The sequence below is a fragment of the Ascaphus truei genome, chromosome 3 (assembly GCF_040206685.1).
Source record: "Ascaphus truei isolate aAscTru1 chromosome 3, aAscTru1.hap1, whole genome shotgun sequence".
NCBI lineage: Eukaryota > Metazoa > Chordata > Amphibia > Anura > Ascaphidae > Ascaphus > Ascaphus truei.
In genome coordinates, this window is record NC_134485.1 from 191774908 (window position 1) to 191794618 (window position 19711).

Genomic DNA, 19711 nt, shown 5'->3' on the forward strand with positions numbered 1-19711 from the left:
CTTAAAACAGGAGGGCTGACCTCCAATCCTGAGTTAATAGTAGAGGAATTTAAAAGATACTATGAGTAATTATACGATGGAGAGAAGGTTACACATAATGCTAATACACAAAAGGCCCTAGAGACTTTCCTAGCAGAGGCAAGGCTGCCCAGATTGAACACGGAGGTGAAGGACTTTCTGGTGGGAGAATTCACGCTGAAGAAGTAACGCAAGTAATCAAACAACTAAAGCCTTCAAAGGCTCCACACCCAGATGGCTTCTCTAATCTGTACTATAAAAACATTGTTGATCTATTAGCCCCACATCTTCTCAAAATGTATAATGCACTTCTAGATGGAGCCTCATTCCCGGAACGAATGCTACAGGCGTCAATTTCCCTGATATTTAAACAAGGGAAAGATCCGACTAGCTGTAAGAGTTACCATCCAATATCCCTAATAAATTCGGATATCAAGATTTACTCAAAATTGTTAGCTAACAGGATAGGTCGGATTCTCCCTGGACTGGTCCACCCCGATCAGGTGGGGTTTATATCAGGCAGACAGGTGGCAGATAATACAAGGCGCATAGTAGATTTGTTTGAATTGGCAAACACAAAAAAGATTCCGGTCATGGTTTTAAGCTCAGATGCAGAAAAAGTGTTTGATAGGATAGGTTGTCCGTATCTGCCTGCCACACTTGGAGCATTTGCTTTTGGGGTTAAAAGTTTAAGGGCCATCTCTGCATTGTATTCTAACCCGGCGGCCAGAGTGACTCATCAAGGGTTCCCATCAGATTTGTTCAAGATCAGGAGTGGCACCAGACAAGGTTGCCCTCTTTCCCCTTTGCTCTTGGTTTTGTGCAGGATCCAAATCAATAATCAGACATATAAAGTTGCTTTGTATGCGGATGACGTCTTCCTGACCTTGTCGAGGCCTCTCATCTCCTTGTCCAATTTATTTAATCTATTGGGATCCTTCAACAAAAACTTTCAGCGTGTAAAATAAATAATGCAAAATCAGAGACACTAAATATAAATCTCCCGAAGAACCAGGAAAAGCTACTAGCAATTAACTTCAATTTCAAATGGCAGCCTCAAGCTATTAAGTACCTACAGTAGGAGTATCTCTCATGAATAACTATGTCATTATATCAGGCTAATTACCCTAAGTTAATCAAGACCCAGAGAGAAAATATTAGATCTTTGTCTAAGTAAAATATCTCCTGGATAGGCAAAATACATTGCATCAAAATGAATCTTCTCCCTCATATACTTTATCTGTTCCATACCCTGCCAAATCCAATACGATTAAAGGAGATCCTACAGTATCTTTACAATCCCTAATCCCCAAATTTATTTGGAGCTATAAGAAACCTCGAATTAGAGGAAGGATTCTTAGAAGACCAAATTTGGCGGGTGGTTTAGCAGTACCTTGCTTGGTATCATACTACAGGGCAGCTCAATTAAGCCACATTTCGCAGTGGCACATACTGTAGATCCCAGTTGTAAACGTTGAGTAGAATTAGAAAAGGAGATATGCGCTCAATTACAATTATACAATCTAATCTGGTTCCAATCTGGTTCTAATCTGGACTCCTTCAGAGTCGCTTTCCTTGATGTCCAATTCCTTGGAGGTATGGGAAGCTACTAAATTTAGATGTGGGTTGACCTCTAGAGGTATGCTGATGACTCCACTATTTGATAACTCGTGCTTTGCTCTGGGTCTGAATAATAGAGATTTAGCAATTTGGAAACAAAAAGGATTTCTTAGATTTAGGGATTTTGGGGCAGGGAAAAACATTACAACTTTTGAACAAATTAAGGTAGAAAAAGAAATTCCCCACTCTGAATTCTTTAGATACCTCCAAATCAGAGCTTTTTACTCAAAAATGTCCCCCATCCGTCTATTAGCAAATTTTGAGAAGCTCTATCTTTCAAAAACAGACATGTGGACTTACATATCAATTGTATTAGGAAGTGATCTGTTCTGGCCCTGTATATGCACGCCCACTAAAAATTTGTCCGCAATGAGAGCAGGACTTAGGGGAAACGTTAGAAGCAGAAGAGTGGGATGAGATATTTACGGCTGGAGCAAAGATTTCAATCTGCACGACACTGAAGGAGAATGCATATAAAGTTTTTGATGAGATGGTAACTCACCCCACTAAAATTATCAACATATTTTGTCAGGGTAGTCCCCATTGTGTCCTAAACAATGTGGGCAACAAGCAGACTTGTTACATATGCTTTGGTCGTGTCCACGGGTTAGGCCCCTCTGGCAGAAAATTCACAATTGGCTACAGAGGATTTTGGACATCGAGATCCTGTTTGATCCGTGGCTGTTCCTGTTAAACAGACTAGCACCACAGCTGTCCAGAGAAGAGAACAAACTTATTGCACATTTTGCAATGGCAACGAGGTGCGAGATCGCAGCATTATGGAAACAAAAGGATTCTCCAGCAATTGCAGAAATTAGGAACAGAATTTGGTTTATTTGTCAGATGGAGAAACTTACAAGCCTAGTGAATGATACAGGCACTACATTTCAAAAGGTCTGGCTGCCATGGCTGGCTCAATCAGATATAGCAGAGGTGAGTGAGCATGATCTCAATTTTGCTGTGATAGAATTAGGTGCATTCTCATTTGGTGGTAGATAAAGTGTAGTTCTTTGATTGATTCCATATTATTTACATTAACATTAGGATGGCTGGCCTGGGACAGTGCAGAATCAAGGAAGAGAATTACCATGAGAGCGAGTTGACAAAAATTGAATGAGCAAGATCTGGAGTAGAAGTTACCTCTACCTTACCTTACCTTCCCCCATCCCTTAACCAAGTTCTCCTGTTCTATATACCCTGATTCTGAACTCTCTGGACAGTATGATGCAGATGTAAATGTATTACATGCAATGTATTGAAATTTTATTTTGTCTGTACGAATTGGAAATAAAATTTAAGTTACAAAATAAAGGGGGTCTGGATGGAGTATGAGTCCAGTAGTGGATTGCTAACGGGTGGAATAGCCAAGCTGGACGTTGTTGAGTCTGGGAGGGTCATGGTTGGAGGGGAGAAAAGAGCTGATGAATACCCAACATAATGAGTATTAGCTGTTGGAGCATGGAGTATGGATTGCATTGTTCTTTAATTACAGCAGGCAGATACAATTCCTCGCTTTAAATGCTCCCTGTTTCTCTTCCCACCCACCTCCCCTCCTTGATATGATTATGTTGAAAATGTTGATTTGTTATGAAAGGTTAATAATGTTATAAAGTACTAAGTTATGTGATTCAGATATGTTCCAATTACAGACTCTGCCTACATCTAAAGCGGTTTGGGTGAATTTGGCCCCCGGAGGGATTAAAAGGAGCCTCCTGGTAATTACGCTTGGGGTTCCTTGGGGTTTTGAAGGGGTTCAGGAAAGGCTCAAATTGTAGGATCCAATCGCATGGCACTTGGTAGGCTTAGTGTGCTCAAGAAGTCATAATTTTCTATCCCATTATTTGTTTAATAGGTATTATTGTAATAATTATTACTATTGTAAATAATATGGTTTAATAAATAATATTAAATTGACCCTACTGTATATTGAAATGGAAACTATTTGTCTGTGTTTTAAAAAAAGTAGTTTGGGATAATTAGGAAAATATGGATGGGCACATTGCATTTGTTTCCGTTCAATTATTTTTAAGAGAAAATAAAAACACAGTTATGTAGCACCCTTATCCCCTCCCCCCCCCCAGCTGCAGTTGTACATGGGTAGATAATGTCTTCTAGTTTGAAACCGAGGTCCAACCCTCTCCCGGTAGGATTAGAGTGTCAGCTTCCCGGTCAAGTACCTAAGATCTCAGGGTCTTTTCTGCGCAAGTTCAGGCCAAGGCAGTAAGGGAGGTGACGGTAGTGGAGATGGTGCAGGTGCAGGAACACAGAAATAGGGCACCACGATCTCTTTTGCAAATTAAGATGTTTATTATATAGGCAACCACATAAATCTCACGGCTGTATCACAGGCACTATCTGTGTATAGTTACTCTCATAGGTCATCATACCTCAGTATCAGTACAAAGTATTTCCAGTTGTACAAATCACCTTAGGGAATTTCCACATTAGACCCTTCCCAGTGAATACTTCTGATCAGGCCTTAGCTTCTAGTCCCACCTCAATTCCACACCTAGACAAGAGTTAGGTCCACCAACCTCCTCTGCTAGAGCGGTCTCTTTTTGGTTTCCTAGACCCTATCCCCTGTATCCAGAATACTCCTTCTTGCTTACTAGGGAAGGTCTTGCACTTTGGCCCTTGACTGTTCATCCCAGGAGTTTGAGACTCCCAGGCAGTCTACATGTTCCCTGCTCACACACCCCTAGGTGAGGGATGAACTGGCACTTCCCTATGTGGGGGAACAACTAACTGCCTTTTGTAGAACCCACTTAGACATACAGCAGGAGGGGCCAAAATATCCCTCCCCCTCTTCTTGCAACTCCACAAGCCCAGACTTGTGCCTGTAAATTGCTACACTAAGCAACTGAGGAGATGTGATGTCAGCAGCTAACTATTAACCCTAGCACTGCCTGCTCTTACCAGGACTTATGTGCCAGGCTGTAATCAGATTTGCTAAAAGTTTGTTTTCTACACTATAATGTCACCATCATCCGAGTCACACGATCACAAATATCCCTACAGGTCAGTTCCTAAGACTGCGTCATAACTGTTCCACAGTAGACAAATTTAAGACACAGTCTGCGGATATGGGCAATAGGTTTTACGAAAGAGGCTATAGCAGAACATCAGTCAAAAAAGCTTAACGGAGAGCACTCTCCACACCGAGATCTAAACTAATGGTAGATAATGATAGAAAAGACACCAATGACACTCTCTGCTTTATAAGCACATATAACAGCCAATGCCAGAATATAACAGATATTTTTTTAACAAATATTGGTATATTCTGCTTGAGGACCCTGATTGGGAACAAGTCCTCCAAAAGAAACCCAGTATGGGCTGTAGGAGGACAAAGAACATCAAAGATCGACTAGTAAGAAGTAATTTCCAAATCCCACCAACTCGAACATGGTTGGGGAATAAACCTCAAGGGTCTTTTCCCTGTGCAACCTGTAAGGCATGTAAATTCATGAAGGTTACTAAAAACTTTATGGATTCCACCGGGATCAATATGTTTAAGATCAATGACTACATCAACTGTCTAACTACAGGCGTCATATATTTGATAACCTGTGTGTGTGTGGAAAATTATATGTGGGTAAAACCCATCGTCAACTTAAGACAAGAGTGCTAGAGCACATCGGAGCTGTCAGAAACAACATTGACACTATGGTAGCAAGACATGTGATAGAGGCCCATAATGGTAACAGTAGTGCACTACACTTTGCAGGCATCGAACACGTCCCTCTAGGTCCACTCAGAGGCAATTGGGACAAACATTTACTCCAGAAAGAATGCCTCTGGATATTCCAATTGCAAACCCAGAGCCCACAGGGACTGAATGAAGGTTTCTTATACTCCTTTTTGTAAAATATGGGTTCTTTATATTACAACTTACGAAGTGATGTTGTTGTAGAAGACGTATACACAAAGGGGATCCAGGTATATAGTCCTTAATCACAATATGATCTGTTTTGACCATTTTGGGCAGATGCTATAAGGGGCTCACCCTCCTACATAATCAAAACACTGTCATGTAAGAATAAGGTTGTCAGAATAGAACTATATGTATATATGTATATATTGTAATTTTATTCATTTTTCATTTATGTATATAAGTTTTTGTATATACCTATATTTTGGATCATATAGGTCTGTGACAATTGATTACACCCAAATGTTAAAAGCCGTGGCTATTGAGTATACACGGCAGCGAATCATTATTGATTGGCTACTTCACGGAGCCCCTGAGACTATTGGCTAACATGGTGCCGTGCCTTCACTTAATTTGTGTATTTTATGTTATTAAGTAACCGGCATAATAAGCTCCTCCTCCCTGAAGAAGTGCGGCCTATGTACGAAACGTACGTCGGCTTTAAGCGTCACTGTGGTGACGCGGTCGTGTGGCGACGTCTCTTGAGCTCCGATAGAGAATCCGGCTGTATCAACAAACAACGCTACTGGCTTGTATACCGGCACTTTTTCATCTAGCTTTTGTTTTGGTCCGCCATGACCCAGGTATTATGCCTGAGCTACACTTTGGCAGAGCATACTGCACTAGTACTATTGTGGTAATGCCTTCTTATGGTGTACCTTAGCATTATTATTGACATAAGAAGCGTTTTTTATGTGTTCAGCTGGACCAATTGGGCTATCCATGTTCTTAAGCAGTGTGCATTATATGTTTTCAATAGCAACTTTAATCTTCGTATCAGACTCGTTACTGATAGAATATTGATAGAATATACCACAAATATTGGTTGTTCACCTAGATACATTTGCACCTGATAGTAACTCTTAGTAGACTGAGAATGTGAATATACTGATCACTTGAATACCTATGTTATAGTGGGTGATTTAGGGATTAACCCCTTGTTGCTTTACTGCTCGCAACACAATTATTCACCCTAGATAACTTGAGCTAAGAGACTTCATTGAGTGTTATTAGGACTACTTTGATCTGCATGTTATTTAATACATATTCCTTTAACCTCAACTGGTCACACCACAAGGAGGATTTTTTTTGAGACTTTATTATATCTTCTATGTATATACTTAATTTTGGTGTTGATTATTAATGATATGTATTAAAGCTTTATTATTTTTGGATTTCTAGCAGCTGGTTACATCAGTCACTGGACTGCTTTATCCCATATTAATGGGTAGGACTATTACAGTCCAGTTTACTGATTATTACAGATGTATTGAGTGTTTTATTTGGGGATTCTTTGACCCGTCTTGGATCACTTCTACTTTTGTTGTGCTATGTTCTCCATTTTAACCTACATAATAATTACTGTGATATTACCTTCATTTGGGACTAAACCGGTGTGCGGTTTCATATTTCTCATTACAAATAATGTCACCTTTTCATAAACCTCCTCCAGTGACTTAACCATTTCTTTTGTTATGAATCAGAAGTTCAGAGAAAACTGCTTGTAATTTTCATTTGCGGGGTAGATGAAAAAGAGCTGGGAATCTTTTATGGGGTAATTCTCTATGTGCAGAAAGAGCCGTTCAAGTAGTTTTGGGGCTGAAAATCCCAGTTGAAGTTTATGGGGATTTACTGCTGCGACACACTTTATTCGAGCAAATACCCAGTATGTACCTGGCAGATACCTGGAATGCGCCGCTCCTCACCTCTGACAAGCCCCGTTGCATTTGCCTTCCCAGCCTGGGTTCATGCCTGGCTGATGGGCGGCTGATCTGTTAAATGATAATGATTAGGATTTAATAGGCTGCAATGCTTCGCGTGTCTACCAGATGGCATAAATTCATTAATTGTAATGCAGTATATATATATATATACTGTGCAGTATTGCAGCCAGCGGGAATAAAATGCTTCAATCCCTGCCTGGAAAATAACGCAATGCACTCGGGCAGAAAACAGTCACAAACCTCAATACACCCGGGTATACCCGAATTCGTGGGACTAGCCGAGCTCGAATAAAGTGTGTCGCCAGTGTACAGCGGAAAACAGCCTAAACGGCTGCTTCAGCAGATATAAAGATCAAGCAAAGCTTAGTGCTCTCAGTCACGTGACTGCGGCGGTCGTGACACCAAAGGATAAATGCTGCAGGGAGGGAGGGTGTGTCCAATTTAGAAGCGTGGACCCCCCTGCAGCAGCTCCATCATGGCAGAGACTGGCGCTGCAGACTTTTGCTTGTTTGTCCACGGTGACAAGGACAGTAAGTGTTGCTACATCTGTACAATAAGGCCCGTTGAAAGCATTACGCTATAGTAAAGGTGATAACTTCCAGAAAGACATAGCATGCATCATACAGTAAATATGAATTTGGAGGAATTCTAGTCCCATCACTATTTCTGGTTCTGAGCAAAAGTAAAACACCGTGAAGCCAGAATCAGCACAGGACAATCTGGAGCTCATGCTCATGCTTGTTATGGGTTATTGATACACTCAGATATACAAAGGATAAAGATCACTGTGCAATGGTAGCAGTGAGAAACACTTGGCAGGAAAATAGCTACTGTAAGTATTTGGCAGCAGATTTTTCCTCTTAGAGCAATCTTTAAGTGACTACTGCTATTGGCTCCACTTCACAGGTGCCCTATTTTCCAATTAGATGGCATTTTCTGTCATTTGCTGCTGCCTTTTTCCTTGCAAACTATTGTTTAACTGTTATATGTAAGATGCCTTTCCCTCTCTTCACTGTTCTTCACTAAGTGCTACAGTATGAACAGTGGGCAGTCAAGCTATTAATGACCATAGCACCATAAAATTACCAGCTAGACATGGATTTGTAAAACCTATTTATCACTTGAAAGATTTATAGCCCAATTGGGGTAAAAAAATTTAAAAAAAAAGCAACAGCATGCATTGCCTGTGTCTCAGAAGTAAAGCTTGGTGATACTATAAACGTTGGATTACGCTATCGCTGGGATTCACTAAATTCTGATAAGGGGTATCAGAGCATGGTGCAGCGCTAACTGCCTTTGACTTGTATGGCTTTAAGTGCCAGATCAAGTTCTGATACCCTTATTGGCACTTTGTGACTCTCCCCATATACTGATGCAGCGGCAATTATTCGAACGCTCCTCGAATCAGTTTTCGTGTTGACCGCTGTATTTCATTCGGTATTTTCTCATTTTATCACTATTCATGCCGCGTTCGCGCAATCCGGCACCGGCCAACCGGATGCGGTAGATCTGTTTAATTTAATGGTTTAATGTTTCTTTGGATGCAATTCTTCTCGTATCCACCATGTGGCAGAGTTAATGAATTATAATTTGGGTGCTATTCTTTGCATACCCGCCAGGTGGCAGAAATGTATGCAATTAATGAATTGGATTGAATTGGAATGTGTATTTGCAACATTGCTTTGCTACTTTGTAAGGGTACAGGTGTTTAAAACAGATACTGGTGTACATACTTACAGTGGCCCATTGTGAATTGACCTTGTTTTTCGAAGACGTTATCAAATTAGGCGTTCTTAATAAAAAGCATTAAAATACTCAATGTGTGCCTTGTTTTTAACATTCTTTCCCCGCACAATTGCTGAGTGGACATTATGGCTACACCACAGACGTATAAAAAACCTGACTGTAGTTATGCGTTTTTAATATATTCAGCGATTAATGCTGCAGCAGAAAAGATGGCGACTGTATCTGAAATATATGAATATTTAATATCGAACTACGATTTTTACAAGTTTTCACCAGACATTCATGGGTGGAAGCGTGCGATAAGAAAAACCTTAAGTGACGATCAGTGTTTTTTTCGCATTGCCCCTCCTGTCGGAGAGATTTGTGGGTATTGGGGTGTCATGCCAGAATTTCACAGTATGTTTGATCATGGCAATCTCAAAAAAAGAAAAGTGGGTTTTAACCCATACAAGATTCGTCAATCCCAATCCAGCAATGTGCTGGCAACAGCACCACCAGCACCGGTGTCCGGTCCGACCGTCAATGATAACCTTGTGAATGGCAATCCTTTGTACTGTTACCTGTCCCCGCCAGAATACCTGGAGAATTTCCAGCCTGAGCATGATTTCGCGTTCAGGTACCAGCAAGCTTGCATGTACCAGAACCAGTACCAAAATGTTTTCCAGCATCACCAGCAGTCAACTACAAGTGTAGCAGGCCAGCTGTCACCTGTCAACTATAATGCAGACTTGAGGAGTCATCACCACCCGTTTGGCAAAGCTTATAAAGAAGGTACTGTACAGTATATAGTAATGTACTACACTGTATAATACTGTAATACAGTATAATGTACACGATAGTCTTAAGTTTTTAACTGCAGTTCAAGCTGCTGTGTGTCAAAAACAACATTTATTTTTAAAACAATACAGTAGTACTGTATGTATTTTACAGTACATTACTGTACTAGTACTACTGTACTTATGTGCATCAATACAATACAGTACTTTACTGTATGCGAGTTGAGGGGATGTTTCTCTGTTGAGTGCACTTTGAAGAATGATTTGATTGGCCGCTTAAGTACGTGACGCTGCTGCAGTGCAGCTTACAAATGTAGGGAGAGGGTGGGGCTCAAGAGTCAGAGCCAATCAGAAGTTTGTTCTCATCGTCCACAACGGTTGAGCGGCTGCTTTAATTCTCAATGAAGCGACTTGACGCATGCGCAATACCAATAATAATAGCATATTTTTTTGTTTTTCCCCAGAAACGAAACTTTGTCATCCAGCGCAAAAAGACAAAAGAAGGGATTTGGATGGACCTCTAATATCGCTTATTTTAAAAGTTGCTTTCGCATTGTTTGCCAAGTGGGCAAACATTTAGTGACAGTGCCATTTTTATCTATCTATAGAACAATTGTGAGCTTTATAGAAAACCTTATACTGTACAATACTATATGCTGTTGTTTTAATATTAAATTCTTTTTTTTACATTGTACAGTACTGTCATCACCACTACTGTTTTACAGTACGATGCATTGCGCAACTTTTCTTATAAACACCAAAAATAAAAATGTATATCTTTTATTCCATACTGTACTGTATGTATTCATTTTTTTTTTTTAATTATTTTTAAATAACCAAGAAATGCCCTTTCTTTCCGTACTGTACTGTACTGTATGTGAAGTGCGATGCTTGGTTGAACTGTTCATAAGAATTTCAGGTCTGCAATAGGGGGTCGGTCATACAGTAAAATACTTTTATTTTTTAATGCATACAGTAATACAAAAAAAACAGTTGCTGTGGTCTTTCTCTTCGTTATGGCATTGCGAGATGGGGGAGAGAGAGGGGGCTGCAGCTCTGAAAATACGGTAGAAAGAAACAAGTACTGGTAATTACTGGTAAAAATGATTAAACAATAACAACATTTCAAAAGATTTGTAAAAAAAATAAAAATAAAAATTCCCCCAACAGGATTTCTATACAGTTACTGTACTGGAACACTGAGAGAGGGTGGGAGAGGGGGGTTTGTGTAAGATACAGTACAGGCTTGTTTGTACTTACAGTAAACACAGTACTGTAATCTTACACCCCCCTCCCCCCCTTCCTTTTTTCACTGCAGCTGCTGAAAATCCTGTATACTGCAAATAAACATTAAATGGTTAGTTTGATTTAAAAAAACACATGTAAAAACACCTTTTATTTGTTTTGGGGGTTTTTTTTTTTGCACAAACGAATTTCTGTACAGTAACATATTTACCTGTGTCTGATTGACAGAAATAAATGATTACACAATATCAATATTTCAAAACCATAAAAAAGAAACAGAAAATGATTAAACACATTAAACAATAAAACAATGCTATTTTTTATTTTTTGGGGGGATGAAAAACTTTTGCACTACTGTAGAGTTTGGGAAAAGTCGTTAGCAAGAGGGGTGCCACTCCAAGCACGAGCCCTTGTATGCCTCAACAGGCCATTTATAGTGTCTCTCACAGCTCTCTGTAGGGGTAACACGGAAATAAGGCTCCAATTCATTCAAAGTGTTATTTCTTAAATTTGCTGGCAGAGCCCTCTTTCTTTTATTTCCTTCATATTTTACACTGTGGGTCCAACCGCTGTACATCTCAAAACTGACGTGGTGTTTAAATATTGCCAGGGCAAAATTCTGGGCTACACCAGCACATCCAGTCCTGTATTTCTCCCGGTCGTGCTGGGTCAGGTCGGTCAAGATAATGTCTGGTATCGTTGGAAGCCTGGGTGCTGGTGTATTTCTGGCAGCGGGCGAAGGTAGGCTGTGTGGGAGGATGCTTTCATACTGTTGTGCCCTTACCAGGGTTGTCACCTCATCCTCAAAGGCATACAGGCACACGTATTCTGATGGATGGGGTGAGCGTGGGGTGCTTGGTGAGGGAAGCGTGAAGGTCACCCTTGGCCACCCTCCTGCTCCTGTGTTGGACAGACAGGGACAGGAACTCGCAGGAAAGAATACATCCCCACAATCTTCCTTTCCATCTTCTCCATGTTCCTTGCCATCTTCTCCATGTTACTGTACTTTCCATTTTCTCCATGCGCATATCCATACTCAACATGGTCTCCAAAAGAAGATCAACCTTTTGCTCCGTGCTGTAGACATCTGCGTAGGTGGGTGGTAGAGAAGGTGACCCGAGGGTTGACAGGAGAGCAGCAGTGTAGAGACGGGTTGTGGATCTGGTCGGCAGGGGGTTGAAAGGAGAGCATCAGCTTCGAGGATGGGTTGTGGAGCAGGTCGGCAGGGGGTTGACAGGAGAGCATCAGCGTCGAGGAAGGGTTGTGGATCTGGTCGGCAAGGGGTAGACAGGAGAGCATCAGCATCGAGGATGGGTTGTGGATCTGGTCGGAAGGGGGTTGAAAGGAGAGCATCAGCGTCGAGGATGGGTTATGGAGCAGTTCAGCAGGGGGTTGACAGGAGAGCATCAGCGTCGAGGATGGGTTGTGGATCTGGTCGGCAGGGGGTTGAAAGGAGAGCATCAGCGTCGAGGATGGGTTGTGGAGCAGGTTGGCAGGGGGTTGACAGGAGAGCAGCAGCATCGAGGATGGGTTGCAAGGAGAGAATCGGGATTCCACTTGACTTGCACAGTGCTAAGTGCGCCGATCTTCTTCTATACAAAATAACGCCCAGGGGTCTTAACCTTTGGAGCCTTCGGAACATTTTCTTTATTCTGCTTTGGTTTTCGCTTAGGTTTTGGCTGGGAAACAGCTTCCGCCTTTCGCTTGGCCGGCATGGCAGGAGCAAGGTGGTTCCTGCGTCCATAGAATCGGGGGCGATCCATGGAAACAGATAGACGAATGCACAATGCAGTATCTGGACAAGTTCAGATAGAGATCAGTGTCTGAGAGTCTATGCAATTCGTCTCACCTTTTATTTAAATTTTTTCGCAGGCATGGACACGAGGTGCAGATGTTAAAAGTGTGCGGACTGTGTACTAATCCTGTCGAGTGACGTTGAGGCACATTAAATTAAAGTATAAATACAGCATCCATTTTGTGTATTCAATGCTCATTCAATACACATCGAATTCACATCGAATTGCTCTGTGTGTGCTTGCAATTTTTTTTTATCAGCAGCGATGCCAAAGAAAAGGATTTCAAAAGATCTCAGCTTGAGAATAAAGGATATGTACCAGAATGGACACAGCATTGCACAGATCCACCGCTGGTTAGCTGCTTCGGGCCTCGGTTTAGCAAAAAGTACTGTTTGTTATCATGCGCATGGGATGGCAAAAAACGTCAAAAGAAAGCCGACTGTCACTACTGAGTAAGTACTTACTGTATTTTCCTCCATAACTCTACCAACGTCTTGTACTGAACTGTACAGTACTAGTAATATTTTATTCATCTTTACAGTACCTTTCGACTGTACTGTACAGTATAACATTTTTGCCATTCTTACAATCAGTCACTAGCTTTTTAAGTCAACTCTACAGAAATATACTGTACTGTCTTCTGTACTTTAGGAGGTAGTGTCATAGTGTAATCATTTCAAAAGATTCTGTTTTCTTTGAACTAATAATCCTGCAGTTTGAGGGGCTATTTATTTCATATATTCATACTGTATACTGTAGCGCCCAAAGTGTACTCACAGTACAATAAGTGCAGCAGCAACATCAGACAATAAGAAATCTGTGCGCTATTGGGATGCTTAATTTGCCTACTGTAACAAATTGTTCTGTTTTTCTTTACACATTAGGGCGAACACTCTTCTGGTGGACCAAATAAGTGTGCCGAATGATGAGACGTGTGCCACAAGTGTAAAGAATGCACTAGAGGCTACTCACAAAATAAAAGCATCAGAGACCAGTATCAGGTTGATGAGACGGAAATTGGGATGGAAATATGGGCGTTTTAAGTAAGTAGAGTACAGTATACAGTACGTCACCCATGCCCTCTTTTTTTATGTTAGGCTCACTCCTAATACAGTATCATACTGTACTGTATTTCCAGCATTTTGTGGCTCTAACATTTTTCCTTGTCATTACAGAGCGTATCCTATGATAAGGGAAGCCAACAAATAAAAAGAGTGGACCAGGCACGGGCATGGATTGAAAGTGGCGAGACTTTCAATGATGTCATCTTTACAGACGAGACAACTGTAGCGCTTGAGAGGTTTGCCCGTTTTGGATTCTACAAAAAAGGACACCTATCTCTGAAGCCGCGTCCCAAGCACCCAGTGAAGATGCATGTGTGGGGTGCCATCTCTAGACAAGGACCAGGATGCATCATTATCTTTGAGGGTAAAATAATGCACAAATACACAAGCTGTGGCCTTACGCACTGGACAGCTGTACTGTATTCAGTATTTTGTACCCTAATGTTACATTTTTTTTCTTGTTTCCAGGAATCATGAATAAAGCGTTCTTCCAAAATCACATAATTACACATGTTGTTGAATACATAAAGAATGATTTCCCATCTGGTCCCCGGTTCTTCCAGGACAATGATCCGAAACACACAGCGTCTATGGCTCACATTCTTGCCAGCGGTATCAACTGGGTTAAGACGCTAGCGGAGTCAGTTGGGTAACCTTTTCGCATTGTTTTACATAGTTTACTGTATACCTTTTTTCTCCCCTCCTACTGTATTACAGATCACCAGATTTGAATCCCATCGAAATGGTATGGCATGAGTTGAAGGATTATATCAGAAAAGTGTGGAAACCGTCTAAAAAGGAAGAATTGGAAAAGGGGATACTGAATTTCTGGAACAATATACTCACCGTAGCCAGATGTAATAAATATATTGATCATATTGAGACTGTGTTGCCTATTGTTATACAACGTAATGGCCAGGCCTCGGTAAAGTAATAAGGCACAGGTAAGTATGATATAGGTAAGTATGGCCCTAAAAATAACCATGTCTGTATTAATTGTTTCTTTTCATTTTCAGAACTGCCGCAAGCAAGGAAGGGGGGGGGGGTGTAAGATAATAGTACGGTGTTCATGTACAAACCAGCCTGTATCTTACACAAACCCCCCTAACCAACCTCTCTCAGTAGTTACTGTATAGAAATTTGTGTTTGCCAAAAAAAAAAAAGTTTAAAAAAAAATCTTTAAAAATAAATACTGTATTGTTATTGTTTTAACCATTTATTTATGTTAATCAGGCAGAGGTAAGTATGATACATTCACTTTACTGCACTGTAAGTACTGTATGGCACTCAAACTAACCATGTCTGCATTTATTGTTTCTTTTCATTTTCAGAACTGCCGCAAGCAAGGAAGGGGGGGGGGGGATGTGTAAGATAATAGTTACTGTATAGAAATTCGTGTTTGCCAAAAAAAATATGTTTTTAAAAAAATCTTTTGAAATACTGTATTTTCAGAGCTGCAGCCACCTCTGTCCCCATCTCGCAATGCCATAACGAAGAGAAAGACAAGAGCTACTGTATTGTATTTTTGTACTGTATTATGCATTAAAAAATAAAATCTATTTTTTAAACCCCTCTTGCTGACCTGAAATTCTTATGAACAGTTCAACAAACAAAGCATTGCACTTCACATTAGTTTGGGAAAAAATATATATAAAAACAAAAAATGCTTTTTAAAAATTATTATATTTTTATTGTTTAATCAATCATTTCTGTTAATAATGCAATAAAATGCTGTAGAAAAATACTATTTTCCTGCATTAAGGATTATCCAACATGTCTTCTGCCCAGCTCATGATAATCACGCAACAGTACATTTACGTTAATGGCTCTGTTGGAGGGCTCTGTTGTTGTGTTGTTGATAAGCTTTGAACTTCAAGTTGACTTGTTTTGTTACAGTACAATAGCAGTTTTAGAAGGGCTTTCTTAGCTAGGCCTGTACAGTATCTCACACAACATGTTAATATTATTACTAGTGGGGGGGGAGTGTTGTGTTGAAGAAAAGGCAAGTTAGAAGGGCTTAGCTTATCGCACTTGCGCATGCGTGGCATGGTTTGTCAGAGGTGTTGATAAGAGGTTGAAATCCTTGAGCCGTGTGTGTGGGGGGGGGGGATGGGGTGCGAGCTGTGCTAGCTGTATGAAGTTCCAAGCTGTAGTTCAAAGACATATTCTCAACAGGTCATCTTAATGTTTTGATCCCCACACCCCCAAATAAAAATCACTGTACTACAGTATGCCACCCACCTCAGAAAGAACGTACATGACTAGTGTGGAATTAAAAAGCAACAGTACTGTTTGATTCTCATAATATCCATACATGCAATGCAAGCCATGGCGATAACCAAAAAAAAAAAAAAACACGTTATACAGTACAGTATATATTTTTAAAACTTGAACTAACTTCCAAATGAATGGGAAGTTATACACGCATGCGCATTAATAATCAACAAGGTCCCAGGTCCCAACCAAAGAGAATTACATGCAGGTGCAGAACGGTGAGAGCAGGCTCGGGAAGATTAATGCAACCACAAAGCAAAGCATTTGAAAATGGATGGTTTGTCAGAGGTGTTGATAAGAGGTTGAAATCCTTGAGCCTTGTGTGTGCGGGGGAGGGGGGGGGAAAGGGTGCGAGCTGTGCTAGCTGTATGAAGTTCCAAGCTATAGTTCAAAGACATTTTCTCAACAGGTCATCATAATGTTTTGATGCCCACACCCCCAAATAAAAATCACTGTACTACAGTATGCCACCCACCTCAGAAAGAACGTACATGACTAGTGTGGAATTAAAAAGCAACAGTACTGTTTGATTCTTATAATATCCTTAATTGCTACAGTATGCAAGCCCATGGTGATAACCCCCAAAAATATACAGTATGCTGTACTGCATTTGTAAAACTTGAATCTCAGAATATCCATACTTGCTATGCAAGCCATGGCGATAACCAAAAAATTGTTTTGCGGATTTGCGAACATGTTACTGTAATACAGCACATGTTTTTGTCTTTAATAAAGTCTATTATTGCTTATTTTATTATACTACAGTATTGCAGACATGAATATTGCACACTGAACGTGTGTGTGTGGGGGTTAAAATCATCAGACCCCCCCCCCCAAACAATATTTTTTTGTTTAATCAATTATTTCTGGTTTTTATTTTCAGTACTGTACTGTACAGTACAGCAATACAGAATCAAATGCAACCATAACGAAGGAAAAGACAAGCCTGTACACGAATTATTGTATTTTTGAATTTTTGCATTTTTGTATGATTTATTACCCAATAAAATTCTAAAGAATAATTATTAATGATTTGATTCAACTACTAATATGTGAGTGTGTGGGGGGCCAGCTTTGAAGGCCGAATAGTAATCTTATTAACAGCTCTGTGGGGCGGGGGGTTGTGTTGTTGATAAGCGGTGAACTCCAAGATGACTTGGCACAGCACAATAGAAGAAGCTTTGAAGGGCTTATGGCGTGCATGCGTGGCAGGCATCACAGCCGATTTTAGCCAACATGGTAATCTTATTAGCAGTTGAAGCAAAGCACGCCACATTTTCTTGAATTGCTCTGTCGGGGGCGGGGGGTGTGTTGTGTTGTTGATACTGCTAACAAACCCACGTAAATTTCACCGCCTAAGACCTTGTGCCTGACAAGAACGGAAAGCTTGCTTCTGAACGATCACAGGATGACCGGATTTGCGAACATGTTACTGTAATACAGCACATGTTTTTTCTTAAATCATACAGTATCTGCTGGCCAGCTCATGCAAAATGTGTTGACCCGTGGCACACACTCCTCAAATAAAAATCACTTCGTACAGTAAAGTATCAAAACATACAGTATAATGGTTGGTCGGAAAGGCATTTAGAATTTTTTTTTAATAAAGTCTATTATTGCTTATTTGATTATACTACAGTATTGCAGACATGAATATCGCACACTGAACGTGTGTGTGGGGGGTTAAAATCATCAGACCCCGCCCCCCCCCCTGATTTTTATTTTCAGTACTGTACTGTACATTACATCAATATAGAATCAAATGCAACCATAACGAAGGAAAAGACAAGCCTGTACACAAATTATTGTATTTTTGTATGATTCATTACTCAATAAAATTCTAAAGAATAATTATTAATGATTTGATTCAACTACTAAAGTGTGTGTGTGTGTGGGGGGCCAGCTTTGAAGGCCGTATGGCAATCTTATTAACAGCTCTGTGGGGGGGGGGGGGTGTTGTGTTGTTGATAAGCGGTGAACTCCAAGATGACCTGGCACAGCACAATAGAAGAAGCTTTGAAGGGCTTATGGCACGCATGCGTGGCAGGCATCACAGCTGATTTCAGCCAACATGGTAATCGTGACATTGAATTGCTATTGGATTTTGATGACAACAACTCGCGATTGCCCACTTGAGTTTATCGACAGTATGGCAGAACACGCTAAAATGCCATTTTCAAATCCGGACAAAACGATAACCAAACCGCGTGTTTAAGTCGGCACGATTAAATCAAATTGCGCGCCATCGAATGGGTATTCCGATCTACATACCGCATTAATCGTTCAAATAGCGGCCGCTGCATCAGTATTTCTTATGTAACTGTATCTATGGCATGTATGGGGAATCTCCTGTCTGTGGACTTTCTGCACAGTTTCTTGGAAGTTCTCCCTGAGACTGAACTAAATAAATCAGGTAGCTACTACGGCAAGTCGAAGCATGCTCTTGAAAGCAGGGTTTTCTACAACTTAGAGGTGTGTAGGAATGTCCATTTCTCACCTGTGTCTTCGCTTCTTTCTGGAGCCGGAATTCGACCTAAAACAGACAATTCAAATGTTTGAAGTTATGGCTCCACACAAACGAAAACTGTACCAATAAATTGCCCCTTTCTGTTTTTTGTATCACTCATTTTGTGATTATGAAATGATTAGGAATGGAGTGTAACTACTAACTGTATTCAACATAAATAATGTTACTACCGCATTTCTTCATTTTAAGTTGTGTGTGTGTTCTAATCAGTCTATCACACCATTTAATAACCTTAGCATCACTATATTCATTATGACATTATATGGCTGTCAATGGTGTAGCACAATTTTTCCAGATTAAAACACTATTGTTGGTTCCACTTCTGTAGTTCGGAGACTTTGATACATGGCCCCTTTAAATTGGTCCCAACTGCAAACATGTCAGATCTCATTCACTGATTAAAAGTTACTTTAAATGCCCCTGAAAAAATAAAATAAAAACCATAGCAAGTCTCCTTGCTCATATTTATATAACTTATTGAGGTGGGAGTTTCATATCTGAATACTTTCCAGCGAAAATACCGTAGTGTGTTATGACTGTGCAGTACCTTTCAGAATGGTAATGGCCTGTTCTGCTCTTTGCCCTAGACAACATAATAACATAAATAACAATGTTTTCTATTTTAATACCGTTATTTTGCAAACTGTGCTGTTTTCGTAAAAAAACGTAAATTTCTCATGGTTTGTAAACTTGGGTGACTATAGTCTAATGTATTAACTTTGTGAATATGAAGTTCTCAGGACAATAATGCATGTTATTTTTTTTGTACTGCCTGCTGTTATTTTTTGGTTGAGTATCTCTTTGTGAATGTATCCCTTACTCACCCTATCTATTAATTATCCCTAACTTATAACTATCCACACTAGAGATGCGCAAAACTTTTGCACAAGTTTGCATACCAGGCTACAATATGCCATTTGTTCTTCATATAAATTTGACAAAAATGGCAAGCGTTGCAACAATAAAAAAATCGCCAAGAATTAAAAGTCA

General features: G+C 40.3%; 1 protein-coding gene across 3 annotated transcripts in view; it reads right to left on the bottom strand.

The window, feature by feature from the left end:
- The window catches only part of SRRM3 (serine/arginine repetitive matrix 3), a 524720-nt gene that overhangs the window by 52558 nt on the left and 452451 nt on the right, over nucleotides 1–19711 (bottom strand). For all 3 annotated transcript variants that reach the window (XM_075589834.1, XM_075589835.1, XM_075589833.1), the window contains one exon: nucleotides 18692–18727. In XM_075589834.1, the coding sequence (XP_075445949.1) occupies nucleotides 18692–18727 (36 nt within the window). The remainder of the gene's footprint in view (nucleotides 1–18691; nucleotides 18728–19711) is intronic.